Source organism: Callorhinus ursinus, unplaced genomic scaffold (genome assembly GCF_003265705.2).
Source record: "Callorhinus ursinus isolate GAN/ISIS: 27379988/994484 unplaced genomic scaffold, GSC_fseal_2.0 scaffold35, whole genome shotgun sequence".
Taxonomy (NCBI): Eukaryota; Metazoa; Chordata; class Mammalia; order Carnivora; family Otariidae; genus Callorhinus; species Callorhinus ursinus.
The window spans coordinates 2,692,915-2,708,559 of record NW_027397097.1 but is presented as its reverse complement, the minus strand read 5'-3'; the positions used below and the strand labels follow the sequence as shown (position 1 = coordinate 2,708,559).

The 15,645-nt window shown below is 37.0% G+C and overlaps 1 protein-coding gene and 1 non-coding gene across 2 annotated transcripts in view; both read left to right on the top strand.

Moving 5' to 3' along the window:
* FCHSD2 (FCH and double SH3 domains 2) overlaps positions 1-15,645 on the top strand; it is a 244,164-nt gene that overhangs the window by 176,530 nt on the left and 51,989 nt on the right. The window contains exon 7 of the mRNA XM_073879594.1: positions 7,903-7,998. Within this exon, the coding sequence (XP_073735695.1) occupies positions 7,903-7,998 (96 nt within the window). The remainder of the gene's footprint in view (positions 1-7,902; positions 7,999-15,645) is intronic.
* Positions 12,796-12,902, top strand: LOC112806374 (U6 spliceosomal RNA). Its single transcript, XR_003203841.1, has one exon. It is a non-coding gene; the product is annotated as a U6 spliceosomal RNA (small nuclear RNA).

Below are 15,645 nucleotides of genomic sequence, written 5' to 3'. Positions count from 1 at the left end.
GCAAAATTAATCAAAATAGGGCACCTGGGTGGCTCAGTTGGTTAAGTGTCTGCTGTTGGCTTAGGTCACGATCCCGGGGGCCTGGGATCAGGCCCCGAATCGGGCTCCCTGCCCTGCGGGGAGCCTGCTTCTCCCTCTCCCTCTGCTCCTGCCCCTGCTTGTGCGCGCTCTCTCTCTCTCTGTCAGGTAAATAAATAAAATCTTTAAAAAACATTAATCAAAATAGTGTGGTACTTGCATAAGGATAGACATATAGACCAATGAAATAGAATTGAGAGTCCAGAAATAAGCCCAAACATCTATGGCTATTGGATGTTCAACAGTGTTGCCAAGGCCATTTAGTGAAGAAAGAATAGTATTCTCAACAAAAAATGTTGAGACGACAGGATAACCACATGCAAAAGAATGAAGTTGACCCCCTGCCTCACTCCAAATACAAAAATTAACTCAAGGGACGCTTGGGTGGCTCATTTGGTTAAGCATCTGCCTTCGGCTCAGGTCATGATCTTAGGGTCCTGGGATTGAGCCCCATGTCAGGCTCCCTCTTCCTCTGCCCCTGCTGCTCCCCCTGCTTTTGTGCTCGTGCTCTCTCTGTCAAATAAATAAAATCTTAGAGAAAGGAAAAAAAATTCAAAATGAATCAATGACCCAAAGCTGTACAAGAAAACATAGAGGTAAATCTTTATGACCTTGGATTTGGCAATATATTTTTAGTTCTAATATTAAGCACAAGCAACCAAAGAAAAAATAGATAAGTGGACCTCTTCAAATTAAAAGCTTTTGTGTATCAAAGAACATTATGAAGAATATGGAAAGGACAGCCCAAAGGAGAGGAAAATTATTTGTAATAATTATTTACTGTTTATTCTTTAAAATTGTTTACAGTCATTTGTCTAATAAGGTTTTAATATCTAGAATATATAAAGAACTCTTACAACTCAACAAAAAGACAAATGACCCAATTTCATGATCTTATGGGTCTTGTGGGCTCAGTGTTCAGCAGGGAGTCTGCTTGAGATTCTCTCCCTCCCACCTGCCCCTCCCCGTGCTCACTTGCTTTCTCTCTCTCTCTCTCTCTCTCTCTCTCGCAAATAACAAGTAAATCTTAAAAAAAAAAAAAAAAAAGAATAGAGGCGCCTGGGTGGCTCAGTCATTAAGCATCTGCCTTCGGCTCAGGTCATGATCCCGGGGTCCTGGGATCGAGCCCCACATTCGGCTCCCTGCTCAGTGGGAAGCCTGCTTCTCCCTCTCCCACTCCCCCTGCTTGTGTTCCTCCTCTCGCTATCTCTCTCTCTGTCAAATAAATAAATAAAATCTTAAGAAAAAGAGAAGATATACAACATGGCCAATAAGCACATAAAAAGATGTCTAATATCCTTAGTCATTAGAGAAATGGAAATCAGAATCACAATGAAATACCAATTTTTATCCACTGGGATTGATTTAAAAAATTATTAATCTGTAGAATGCTTTGGGGAATACTGAAATATTAGTGACATGAAATCTTTCAATCCATAATAAAAAAAAAACCAGAGAAAATAACAAGTGTTAGCAAGTATGTGATGAAATTGGAATCCTCAAGCATTGTTGATAAGAATGTAAAATAGTGCAGCCACTGTGGAAAACAGTTTCTCAGAAAGTGAAACTTAGAGTTATCATATGACTTGGCACTTCCACTTCAAGAGAATTGAAAACAGGTATTAAAACAAAAAATCAAATATAGGTGTTGAAAGCAGCATTATTCATAATAGCCAATAAGTGGAAACCTAAATATCCATCAGCCGATGACTGGATAAATAAAATACTGTATATCCATACAACGGAATATTATTTGTCTATAAAAAGGAGTGAACTGCTGATATATCATACAACATACATCCCACAGAATAAAATATATTAATAGCTATAGCACATAAAAAGATGCTGTTATGGACTGAATTGTATCCCCCTAAAATTCGTATGTTGAAGTCCTAATCCCTATTACCTCAGATTGTGACTTTATTTGGAGATAGGACCTTTAAAAAGGTTATTAAGGTAAAATGAAGTCATAGGGGTAGGGTCTAATCCAATACGACTGGTGTCCTTATAAGAGGAGATTACGACACAAACAGACATAGAAGGAAGACCATGTGAAGACACTAGAAAAAGATGGCCATCTATAAGTCAAGAAAAGAGGCCCTCAGAAGAAACCAGTTCTGCCAACACCTTAATCTTGGATTTCTAGTTTCCAGAACTGGGAGGAAATAAATTTGTTGTTTAAGCCAACCAGTCTTTGATACTTTGTTCTGGCAGCCCTAGGAAACTAATACAGATGCTTATCCTCATTATTAATCAAAGAAATGGAAATTAAAACCACCATGAGATTCTATTTTATACCTATAAGATTGACAAAAATATAGACAGGGATGAGTATTGGTGAGAATATGGATTAACAGGTGGTCATAGACTGCCCTGGGGAGTACAAAGTGGTATATCCAATTTGTAAACATTTGGTATTACCAAGTCCATCTAAAGATGCACTTAGCTTATGGCCCAGCAATTCCACTCCTAAGAAATTATCCTAGAGAAACTCTTATACATGTGTATCAGGACACTTTTGGAAGGATGTTCATAACAACTTACTTTATAAGATTTGAAAAGGCTAGAACCCAGTTGTCCACAATAGGATGAATAATGGATTACTATACAGCAGTGAAATTGAAAGATCTATATGCACATGCTTTAATATGCATGAGACTCACAAATACAATGTTGACAAGAAAGTAAGTTACAAAAGAATACAAACACTAAGATGCCATTTAGAGTTCAAAAATACCCAAGAAAATAATAGCATTTTGAGATATATCATATGTAGTAATAATATTTCAAAGAAAAAAGAATGATAAAATTTAGTAGGATGGTTACTGCTAGAGTATGCATTCTCAGAGGGGGTAATATTCCCCCAAGGGAGTAAAATTGCTTCCAGATGTTTAGGGAGGGGTTAAATATTACAGTGGGCCACAGTACATACATATATACAATATATTTGTGGTATTAAAAGTAATGAAAGGGTAATTAGGAAAGAGGCATGTGATAAAGAGGGCATTGGCAATACGGGTATTTTTTTTTTAAGATTTTATTTATTTATTTGAGAGAGAGAGAGACAGAGAACACAAGCAGGGCAGAGGGAGAGGGAGAAGCAGACTCCCAGCCGAGCAGGGAGCCCAACTCGGGGCTCAATCCCAGGACCCTGAGATCATGACCTTAGCTGAAGGCAGACCCTCAACTGACTGAGCCACCCAGGTGCCCCAATATGGGTATTCTTTTACTTAATCTCAGCAGTGGATAGACCGGTGTTCTTAAGCATCTGTTTATTGAATGCTACTTTAAGGCAAAGTCGCTGTGCTACGTGCTGAAGGATATATCTGTAACAAGGTTTAAAGCTTCATCTCAGTTATCACAAGGAATGACCGGGGAGCAGGAAGGGAATGGAGGGAAGGATTACAGGGGGGGTGAGGAAAGCTTTGATAGGAATATATTCACTATCTTGGTTGTGATGATGTTTTTACAGGTGTAGCTATATTAAAACTTATCAAATTATACTTTTTTAAAATTTTTTTAAGATTTTATTTATTTGACAGAGAGAGAGTACAAGTAGGCAGAGAGGCAGGCGGAGGGAGAGGGGAAGCAGGCTCTCCGCTGAGCAGGGAGCCCGACGCGGGGCTCGATCCCAGGATCCTGGGATCATAACCTGAGCCGAACGCAGCCGCCTAAACGACTGAGCCACCCAGGCGCCCCTCAAATTATACTTTAAATATATAGTTTATGGTATGTTGGTTATACCTTAGGAACACCTTTAAAGAGAGAGATTGGGCATATACCCCAGGGAAAATGAAAATTTATTTTCACAAAGAAACTTGCACACAAATGTTCATAGTAGTTTTATTCATAATAGCCAAAAAACTAGAAATTGTTTAATGACCTTCTTTGAGTTGAAGGATCAAACAAACTTGGTATGTCCATACTATGGGACACTACTCGGCAATAAAAAGGAACAAACTGTTGATACGTGCAACAGCTGCAATGAACCTCAAGGAAATTACGCTGAGTTTAAAAAGGCAATCTTAAAAAGATAGGTGCTGGGGCGCCTGGGTGGCTCAGTCAGTTAAGCCTCTGACTCGTGATTTTGGTTCAGGTCATGATCTCAGGGTCCTGGGATTGAGCCCTGCATTGGGCTCTGTGCTTAGCGGGGAGTGTGCTTGAGATTCTCTCTTCTCCCTCTGCCTCTCCTCCTGCTTGTGCCCTCTCTCTCTTTCTCTCTGTCAAATAAATAATCTTTTTTAAAAAAAAAGAGACGTGCTGTATGAGTCCATCATATAATATTTGTGAAATAACATGTTAGAGAGCTAGAGAACAGGTCAGTGGTTGCCAGAAATCAGGGATGAGGAGAGTGGATATGGCTATTATGGAGCAGCACAAGGGAGTCTTGTGGGTGGTTCAATTAAGCATCTGATTTTGGTGCTGGTTACATGAAGCTACACATGTGATAAAATTGCATAGACCTCTACACACACACACACACCCAAATCAGTTCATGTATAAATGGTGAAATCTAAATAAGCGCTGTGCTTTGTACCAGTGTTAATTTCCTGATTTTGATATTTACTATAGTTATGCAAGATGCCAACATTGGGAGGTACATAGGACCTCTTTGTGACTTCATTTCAAAATTAAGTGTTTGAGAAAAAGACCAGTGACTAAACTAGTACCTCTAGTGTCCAGATTTTGTTTTCTAAATACTTTCTCCTCTCATTTAGGGATGGGGTAAGGAGACAGGGCTTTTGGGGAAGATAGGTATGCTTCTCCAGGTCTGGGGCGTGAAATATATAAGATAAACCTTAAATGGTTTGTCACAATAGAAGCCAAAGAAACTAGCAAAATTATCAAAAACCAGTAGGTCATGCCAAAAGGACTTAGGATGTGATCTTAACTGGCCAAAGATGGGATAATTTTAGCATCACTAATGATAATTGCAGTGAAGTAAAACACATTGAATATTTTTAAAGCCGTGTCTTCATAATAATAATTTATTAAAGTTATAATTAGGCATTCTTTGGAGGTTTCTAGGGAAAGAACTCAGTTGGGAAACTAGATAAAAAGGGAAAGAATTAACCATTTATCTTGCCTTCCTTATACAAACTATACCTCAAGGTAATTAAATAGTCGACTTGCAAGGTTTCTTTCATAGAATTATTCCAGCTAATGAAAAAGGAATGATAGAATTCCTTGTTGAGAATAATAGGAAAAAATAGAAAAAAATCTCGAGTTTTTGCATCCTCTAATAGATTTAGGCATTTATCATCATAGACCTGTTAACGTTAGTTTCCTGGGGCTACTGTATAAATTACCATAAACTGGTGACTTAAAACAACAGAAATTTCTTCCCTTTGAGTTCTGGAGCCCAAAAGTCAAAATCAAAGGATCAGCATAGCTGCATTCCCTCAAACCGTTTTAGGGGAGAATCAGTCCTTGCCTTTCCCAGCTTTTGGTGGCTGCAGGCATTCTTTTGCTTGTGGCCACATCACTCTAGTCTCTGCTTCCATGGTCACATTGGCTCTTCTTCTGGGTTTTCTTCTATGTGTCTTTTATACAGATACTTATCATTGGATTTAGGGCCCATCAAGGGAATCTGGAATGATCTTAAAATCTTTAACCTAATTACATCTGCAAAGGTCCTTTTCCAAATGAGGTAACGTTTACAGGTTCCAGGGTTTAGGACATGGACATACCTTTTTAGGGACTACCATTCAGCCCACTCTAGTGGTTAATATCATAAAAAGAGGTAAGTCAGAGGCAGCCCTCCTCATGGAAGTAAACATCACATTGCAAGAAACAAAAAAACCCTGAATGAAATCAAGCATCAACTTACAGGACATACAGGAAACAGAACACTACAAGGATGCAGTCAACAAAATTCAGGCTGTGGGAAATGCTACAGGACAAAAAGAAAGTTTCTTCAACAAATAAACTACAAGAGAGAAAAAAAAAGAGATGGAGGAAGGAAGGAGCCTATATATGAAAAGAAACCTAAGCAACATCATCCATGTGTACTGTGGGGGCCTTATTTTGATCCTGATTTGAAAAACTTAAAAATATTAAGCAGTCAGGGAAATTTGAACACTTACTGGTTGTTTTATAAGCATTTATTATAAATTTTAATATGGGTAGGGTTTTTTTTTAAAAAGTCCTTGTCTTTTAGCTATCATACTGAAATATTTATGGATGAAATGAAATGTCTGGGACTTGCTTCAGTACAGGGGGTGGGAGAGGTAGGTGGGTTTATTGTTGTCTCTACTTTTATGTGTGTTATAATAAAGTTAAAAATCTAAAAAGGTTGTAACTAGAAGGGTGATCCTCTTAGCTTTTTCTGCGTGGTGATTAGTGAGACTCTCAGGGCTGTGTCAAGGAATCCAGGAAAAGAAAAAAATGCATTTCCCTTTAAGAATATGTTTACTCAACCAGCCTTGCCTGACAAAATTCTCCCAAGCTCTCCTCATCCCATCTCACCCCATCAGTCTGGATTAAATAACACCCTCTTTTGTGTTCTCCTAGTACCCACTACATACATACTTCCACAGTATATTTAATTGTGTACTGTCTGGTTCTCCCACTTACCAGATTATAAATTCCTTGAAGATGCTGACCTTGTTTATTTATCTTTATTCATCTATATATTGTCCTCACCCAATGCAGTTAACATTGGGCTTGGTAAGCTCTCTCAATAAATGGTTGTTGAATGAGCGATAGGGAACTGGGTTTGTGCTGGTAAATAAAATGTAAAATATAACCCCTACTTTCTCTGTCTCTTCAGTAAACCCTTTTCCCAGGGCTACTAAGGTATAGCTACAGAGCGTCTTTAAACTTTTTTCTTCTTCTTCTGCCCATCCTCTGGCAGAGGTGCTAATGAAAGATACGTGAAGGGTAAGCACTGTAGCAACGTGGAAAATGGGTTTCTGCACAATCAAATGTCATTGATTTCCACTCTTTCCCAGGGTGTATACTGCAGTGGAGTCTTCTCAGATGGCTGTCTTTCTGTACTATATGTTTTGCTACGTTCTGTGTATCAGAGGTCCCTTTCTGTATGAATTCCTTAGTATGCTTTAAGATGGTAATTAGAATATAACCTCCTAGGGGCACCTGGCTGGCTCAGTGGAGCACGCAACTTCTCGATCTTGGGGTTGTTGGTTCGAGCCCCACACTGGGTATAGAGATTACTTAAAAATGAAAAAAAAAATCTTAAAAAAAAAAAAGAATGTAACTTCCTAGAAATGATGCCAAGAAGTACTATAAAAAACTGTTTTGTGGGGTGTCTGGCTGGCTGAGTTGGTAGAGCATGCAACTTTTGATCTTGGGGTCATGAGTTCAAGCCCCACTTTGCGGCTTTAAAAAAAATTGTTTTAATACTATTTTGTGCTATGGATGGGGTTATCTGGCAGTTTCCTAGTGGATGACCATCTCTATATAGTAGACTTTAAGAGGTCTACAAAACTTTATAGCTGAGAGAGACCTAAGGGACTAATGTGCTTCCCTGTTTTCATCCCACTGCCCCCATTAAAAAGAGCAACTTTTTGTATAATTGCAATCTTTTTGCTGTCTTAAAATATTGCATATTATCTAGTCCCAAAATCGGGGCTAGTTTCTAAACTAGTGCTTTCCATATTTAGACTATTGAGAAAATAGGACACATAAGTAACAACTGTTATCTAAAATGAAAAAATTGTGTACTTAACATTTTCTTTTGATGGCAGTGTTGGATGATTTCTCATTTTTGGAAAGCAGCAGAATAAATCTTAAATTTTAAAATATAATTACTGGACATCGTAACCTTATTAAAGGCTTAAAGATACTTTATTTTCTCTTTAGGTGGTACGGGACTATAATCTTCAGCTGTTCTTACAAGAGAATGCTGTATTCCACAAGCCCCAGCCCTTCCAGTTCCAGCCCTGTGACAGTGATACTGTAAGGGGATTCCAGATTTTCATTCCATTTGTTTTTAAACTATGTTTGTGCTCAAGTAACTATTATCCTTGGAACAGGCAGAAAAAGCTCAGTGCATCTCCTTAATTTTATAACAAAACTGTGAGTATGCAGAGAAACTGACATTTCTCCTTTCTAAAATGTGACTAAAACCCAGTATTTTTATGTCAGCAATTTAACTGAGGTTAAGTTATAAGACATGTAACTAAAAACCTGCAAACTGAACAGAAGGAAGAAGGAAAAATACTCAATAAAAATTTTTTTCAATTCCAATATAAATTATACTTTCTATCTATGAAATTCTTCACATGTACACACTTCCAAAGAAACCAGTGGTTAAATTTTAACCAGAATAGAATCAATAAACAGAACGGTGAAATATGTGCCTGCACATATTTTGGTTGGCTTTATAAAAAAAATTACAGGCCCTTTATAATTCCTTTCAGATTTCTTAGAATGTCAGAGTATTAACATAAATGCCAAATTGACAATTTTTAAAAAGCAGACATTAATCATGCATTTTATCATTGAGTTTATGAAGAATGTTTGCCATTATTTGAATTTAAAAAAATAGAACCAAAATGCTAATTTGATAACATAAAAAAAAAAGACAATCAACTTCTACAAGTTAAGAAAGCACATGTTGGCATATCTAGCACATTCTTTCAATATAGGCAAGCCAAGAGGGAAGTCAAATTATATTCATAAGGTCTTTTAGTAAGCCTGGAATCAGAACCAGGGGAATTTATATCAGAGTTTCATGGTATCAGTTTAATAGAAACCTTTGCTGGAGATTTTTCGTTACTTTTCTTACATTTTAAGGAGCCCTGTTCGTGGCTATATAAAGAAATGTAGGAAATCAGCATTTACCTCTAGATTATAACTTTTGCCCTTTATATGTGCTTTTTTTTTTAATCAATCCACTTTTGCTTAATGATTGAGCAATGTTGTCCTATAATTTGACTCCTTTACCTGAGAGGAATGAAGCAGAGCATTAGAAGATACAGGGTGTAGACAGGTTCACCAAGCTTGACTTAAAATTGCGACCAATTTATCTCTGCCCATTTTCCTCAGAAAAATCAGAATAACAGTAGACTCTCATCTCACTTGTCCAAGGCCCAGCTATAATCCTAAATCCTCCTCTGTTTCTAGACACTGTGTTAAATGTTCTTAGCTGCATGTCCCTGTTTGCCTTAAAATTCTAACTATGCTGTTTTCTGTCCTTGTGCAATCTTTACTGGGCAGAGTTTAAAAGCTGCCCAACTGGTGGATATTGAGCTCTCCCCTGTCAGTGCTCTGAGAATGACCATAGCTGAGGTATATGGGGGTGTGGGTCAAGGGTGGGGGAGATGGGATGTGTGGGTTTGCATGTTAATGAAGGGTGGAACCTAGTATTGGGATTAAAAATGTGTGTGTGTGTTTGTAGGGGGCCACTGAATGCGTAAACTGGGGCTTTCCATTTTCCCATATAAATTAAGGATTTTCTTTCCTATTTATAGTGAAAGGATTGAACTTCTTATTTTTCACCTTGTCTAAAGCACCTTAGTTTTCCTCGAGAGGCATGTTGGAAAGAATTTATAGAGCTAATCTCGCCTTTGTCAAAGGGAAACTGAAGCCTTTTTTAATATAACCCATTTCAAATTGTAGTATTTTTCCTGCAAAAGTCCAGAATGCCCAGATGAAAACATACAGTCACAATATTACTGTCAAAGTTAATTAAGGCTTAAAGTGATTGTATCCATTTTGGTTTTTTGGCTTATCTTTACTTGCTGATGAATTGAAATTTCTTGTCATTTTATTTTAATATATGATTATTTTGACTCATGCTTTAGAGTGATATACCAAAAGAAACTGGCCAAAACGGTTGTATAAAGACACAATTATTTCTGTTTTGTACAGCCATAGAATTAGATTGGGAATCTTAGTGTTAATCATAAGATCATTCCAAGTGACAATGATCCAGTGGCAAGTTCATCTGATGTAGTAACTTAGTAGCTACCTCATGGTTAACACTGAAAGATTTTCTTGTCTTTATTTCCATATAGAGTTATTGATTTCTACAGTGTCCTTTCTTTCTATCCTCAAATACCATTTTTCAGATGATACCAGGAAGTTAAAAATCTTTCTAGAAAGAGTAATGTTCACCTTTCTTCGCTGAAATGAGTTTTTAATGCAAGATTATTCTAAGAAGGATATAAGATGTACCCTAAAATTTCCCTTACCCCCCAAAAAGGGATGTTCTATAAGGGAAAATTGACAAGTACATATATTAGGATCTCAATTTTGGAGAGTCATTCAGCTGTCATGTGGGTCATGCTTGTGTTAGAGATTGATACAAGTGTCATACAATAAGAAATCATGAACTTTGGAGTCAAATCCTGGCAATGCCATTTGCTGGCTGTGCCATTTGCTGGCTGTGTTTATTTTATTTATATGTTTATATATATTTAACCTCTCTGATTCAGCTTTCTCATATGTAAATGTTAAAGACCTTAATCTGTTTGAAAATTAAATGAGATACTTAAGCATTTGACTCAGTACCTGGCACATAGTAGATACAGAATAAATGTTGACTATTTTTCCCGAGATAAGCATATTTCATTTTTTTAGGTTTTGCCCCTAATTGCTATAGAAAATACCAAATTATCAAATATTGAAGACATTATAAAGATTATGAAGTCTTGTAACACTTTTATATTTATGGTACCCCTACTCTTAACTCCATTATTGAGTTGATCATTGAAAGTCCCTTGGGACTTCTGCTCTCCTTTTTCATTCCAAAACGTAGATCTCATCAGCCTCTTTTTTAGCGGTTTATTAGCCTAAAAGGCAATCTGTTTAGAATAAAGAGCAGCCAATAGCTAACAGTTAGTGTCCATTCCTACCCCTTTTATACTTTTCGGCACCTCTGCCCTACATACACCTCAGTTTTTGTCCCTTCCATTACTAGAACTAGTGATTTCTGCCCTTAAGGACATTTCCTCACATCCTATGAAAAGGACCTCTATCCTGTTTCAGCCTGAGATGGGGAATAACATGGGAAACACACATGTTCACATAAAAAGACAGGAAAAACTTACGGAAACTTTTCCCCCAAATTTCCCAGTGGGGATGCGAAGACCCTTTCCTTTTTACCTTTCCTGAACGGCAAATAAGATTTTCACAGATATCAGAAACTGACATTTTTATCACAGTATCACAGATATAAGAAATAGCTGACAGGGGTGCCTGGGTGGCTCAGTGGGTTGAGCGTCTGCCTTTGGCTCAGGTCATGATCCCAGGGTCCTGGCATCATGCCCCACATCAGGCTCCCTGCTCAGTGAGGAAGCTGCTTCTCCCTCTCCCTCTGCCCCATCCCCCACTCATGCTCCCTCTTTGTCTCAAATAAATAAAATCTTAAAAAAAAATAGCTGACAAGTTTCTGATCCATGATCTTTTCCTGTTATTTTAGCCACTAGTGGTCATATTTAATTCTACCATGTAAAGATTAAAAGTTATATTAAGTAAAATGGCCACTTGCTGTAATTTAGGACTTTTGCACATTAAATTTTCATTTAAGTGGGGCATTTTATGCATCTACTAAAATGTACAATATATGTAAATCAAACTAACACGCTGTATACCTTAAACTTATATAGTGATCTATGTCAATTATTTCTCAATAAAACTAAGAAAAAAATATTTACCAAAAATTATCCTTCTCTGTAAAAGACTCTATAGAATCAATATGCCATACAGGGAAATCACTTGAAAATTCTCATTGTTAGTGAGTGGCTTTATCTGCTGATGGAAATCTTGTATTGCATAAAGCATTGGCATATGACCATGAAAGCACTGATAGAGAATTGGTGGAAAATCCTCCTTGTGGGTAAATAGGTACCACCCTCCTATACATATACTGACCACAGTATCCAAAAATGAAAGGCCAGAAACAGCAGTGCTGGCAGTCAGAGGGGGTTGTCCTAAGTTCTTCAGTCTTTCAGATAGGTTTTGTAGAAAACCTACCATCTATATAATGAGTCTTTATGCTTTCTCTGGATTTGATGTGTTCTCTGTCTGCAGGTATCCAGAGCTTTCCATAGATGCCTTGGTAATGTACTGACAAAAAGAGCCTGGGAGTTCACTTTTTTATCTAGCCTGTGATTACAGCTCTTAAAGCAGAGCATCTGTGAGAGCTGCCAAAATAAAGACATACTCCTCATGTGGCTGTTCCAACCAGTCATGCCTCGACATATATCTGGAGAGTGTCAGACACAAGGCTTTTTGTCGGTTTCTTGTCTTGTTTTCATGGCATTACTGAAGGACATGTTTTTCTCTTAGCTTTACCTTTGGTATCTAATAGCTCCTGTTTGCTTCCCTGAGAGACTGCGCACACTCAACCCAGTTGTGAGTTCCTGCATCTCTTCTAAGCGAAAGTGCTACTCTCCAAGTATAGTAAGAATAAGTTATGATTCATGAGGAGCACTGCTCCACTCCTTTCCAAGTTGTGTAATAGATTTAAAATATGTGACTTATAGATCCACAATCTCTCATCAAAAGCCTTCAGGTCAGATGCTTTTTTTTTTAAGATTTTATTTATTTATTCGAGAGAGAGAGAATGAGAGATAGCACGAGAGGGAAGAGGGTCAGAGGGAGAAGCAGACTCCCCGCCGAGCAGGGAGCCCAATGTGGGACTCGATCCCGGGACTCCAGGATCATGACCTGAGCCGAAGGCAGTCACTTAACCAACTGAGCCATCCAGGCACCCTCAGATGCGTTTTCAAAACTTAAAATTTTTCGGTGCTTGCTTCAGCAGCACATACACTAAAATTGGAACGATACAGAGAAGTTGAGCAGGGCCCCTGTGCAAGGATGACACACAGATTCATGAAGCCTTCCATATTTTTTAAAAATAAATAAAATGGGGTGCCTGGGTGGCTCAGTTGGTTAAGCGACTGCCTTCGGCTCAGGTCATGATCCCGGAGTCCTGGGATCGAGTCCCACATCAGGCTCCCGGCTCAGCGGGGAGCCTGCTTCTCCCTCTGGCCTTCTCCCCTCTCATGCTGTTTCTCTCTCTCTCTCTCTCTCTCAAATAAATAAATAAAATCTTTAAAAAAATAAAAAGAAAAAGAAATAAAATGAATAAATTACATAGATATCCTGGATTTTTAGGGGCACCTGGCTGGCTCAGTCGGTAGAGCATGGGACTCTTGATCTTAGGGATCTGAGTTTGAGCCCCATGTTTGGTTGTAGAGATTACTTAAAAATAAAACATTTAAAAAATAAAATAAAATAACAGAATTTTCCAGGTTTTAGAAGGGTGATCCATATACCATATATTGTATAACACCCTAAACAACGGGAAGGACCTCATGATCAAGCATGGTGTTTTTTTTGTTTTGTTTTGTTTTTTTTGTTTTTTTAATTTTTTATTGTTATGTTAATCACCATATATTACATCATTAGTTTTTGGTTCAAGCATGGTGTTTTTGCAGTACATTTGAATAGTCATACTAAGTGAAATAAATAAAAACTATAAATAATGTTTCTTTGGTTCAAGTTAAATTTTGCCACAAATGAGCTGTGGCTCCAAACTTACCTAAAACACCTGTGATTTTCAGAACATTATGAATTTCAAAATTATAGGATAGTGAACCTGTATAAACATAAGTACAAAGAATATAATAACCTACACAGATCCAGATATAATAACCTACACAGGCCCTTTTCAGAGCAAGTAAAAATTAACTTTCTTGAAATAATTAACAGTATATTATTAAATTTCATAAAAATTAAAGTTGGATTAAATATTTAACACAATAAATATATACCAATAAGCTGAAAAATACAAGTAGTACAAATCCCTTGAATGAGGGTTAGTAACTAGATTATTCCTGGCATATGACAACCCTAACATTATCTTTTGAAATTAGGTTGAAATGCTAGTATTTTGCTATGTTTGTGGTTTTCATTCATCATATGACCATCTCTTTTTTCTCTCTTTCAAATGGTTATATTTTGATAACAGACTTGAAAAATAATGAAGTGTTTCTTGTATGAAATCAACTTTTTTATCCCTATTCACTTTGCCCTTATGCTCAGATACCTGTCTGAACCTTCTGTGTCCTTATTTTAATCCTAAAGTGAACTGAAATCCTATCTTGAGAGGGTAAATAAGGACAAAATAGTTAAGATGACTTAAAAACTAATATAATTATATATTATATGTAATATGTATAATTAATATAAATATATAATAATTTCTGTCATGTAGTTCTTATAAATTTGAAAAGACTAATATTTAAATATATTCTGTAAAATATTGGGAACTTTAAAAATTTTAACATTGCTAGACTCTGAAGGCCTTCTTGAACTCATATGAAACAGTGTGGCTTTTATTTTTCTAAAAGCAAAATGAAATCAAAATCTGTCTTACCTCTAAGTAAAGGGCCTAGCTAAAGTTTCATTCAAAGGAAATTTGTATTTTTGCAATGTCTTCTTAAATATTACTGCCTCTATTTTTATCAGTATTGGCATTAACTAAATAGAACAGTTAGTGCAGTCATAGATAGCAAGGAATCTGAAGTCGGAGAGATCTCAGTACAAGTTCTAAGTCCACCACTTACTGGCTTTAGGAAAGACATACCCTTCCTAAGCCTAGAATTCCATACCTATAAATTGAGAATCTCTGGTAGGATTATTTTGAGTACTAAATAATGTATGTAAAGCAGTTAGCACAGAGCTTAAATATGCAATAAATGGTACCCTTTTAGAAAAAATTAACATAGCTCTGTAGTTTTCTAATTATAAAAAAACATTAGTAGAAAGTTTTCACCTGAACTGTCACCGTCCAGAGGTAACCACTGAGGGGCGCTTGGGTGACTCAGTGGGTTAAGCATCTGACTCTAGGTTTTAGCTCAAGTCGGGATCTCATGGGTTGTGGGATCCAGCAGTGTTGGGCTCTGTGCTCAGCGGGGAGTCTACTTGAAGATTCTCTCCCTCTGCCCCTCCCCCCACACGTGTGAACTGAGATCAGTTATTTTACCCAGAGGGAACAGCATAGGTTTGTGTTTAGGTTTATATTTATTTTCCAGGAAAAGACCCATCTGCTTCTGTGATTTTTTTTTTTTACTAAAACTTGTATGATTTCTAAAATCTGATGTTTCTGAAGATTACACTTAGTTGACCTAACTTATCAAATAGCCAAGCTGACAAATGATAAATGAAAAACTACCTATCCTATACTTAAAAGTTGATAGGAAAGTCCTTTTATAGCATTTCTCTTCAGTTTGTAATTTGTTTGAATTATTTTTGTGCCACTATTATTCTGAGAATTGAGATATTAGTCTCTTTTAAAAATAATCAAGTTCAATAAGTGAACTTTGTCAGAGCTAGGCTATAGTGCTTTTTGATACATAGTTTTTAAATTCTCATATCTGCTTCAGGCAGATAACAATGTGCTTTAAATTTTTGTGCTTAATAGCTCTTATATGTTATTTTTCTCTGATGTTTCAAATACATTTTTAAGAGGTAAAGGAAAAATGTTAAAAGAGTGAACTAAAAGGGCACCTGGGTGGCTCAGTCGTTAAGCGTCTGCCTTCGGCTCAGGTCATGATCCCAGGGTCCTGGGATCGAGCTCCGCATCGGGGT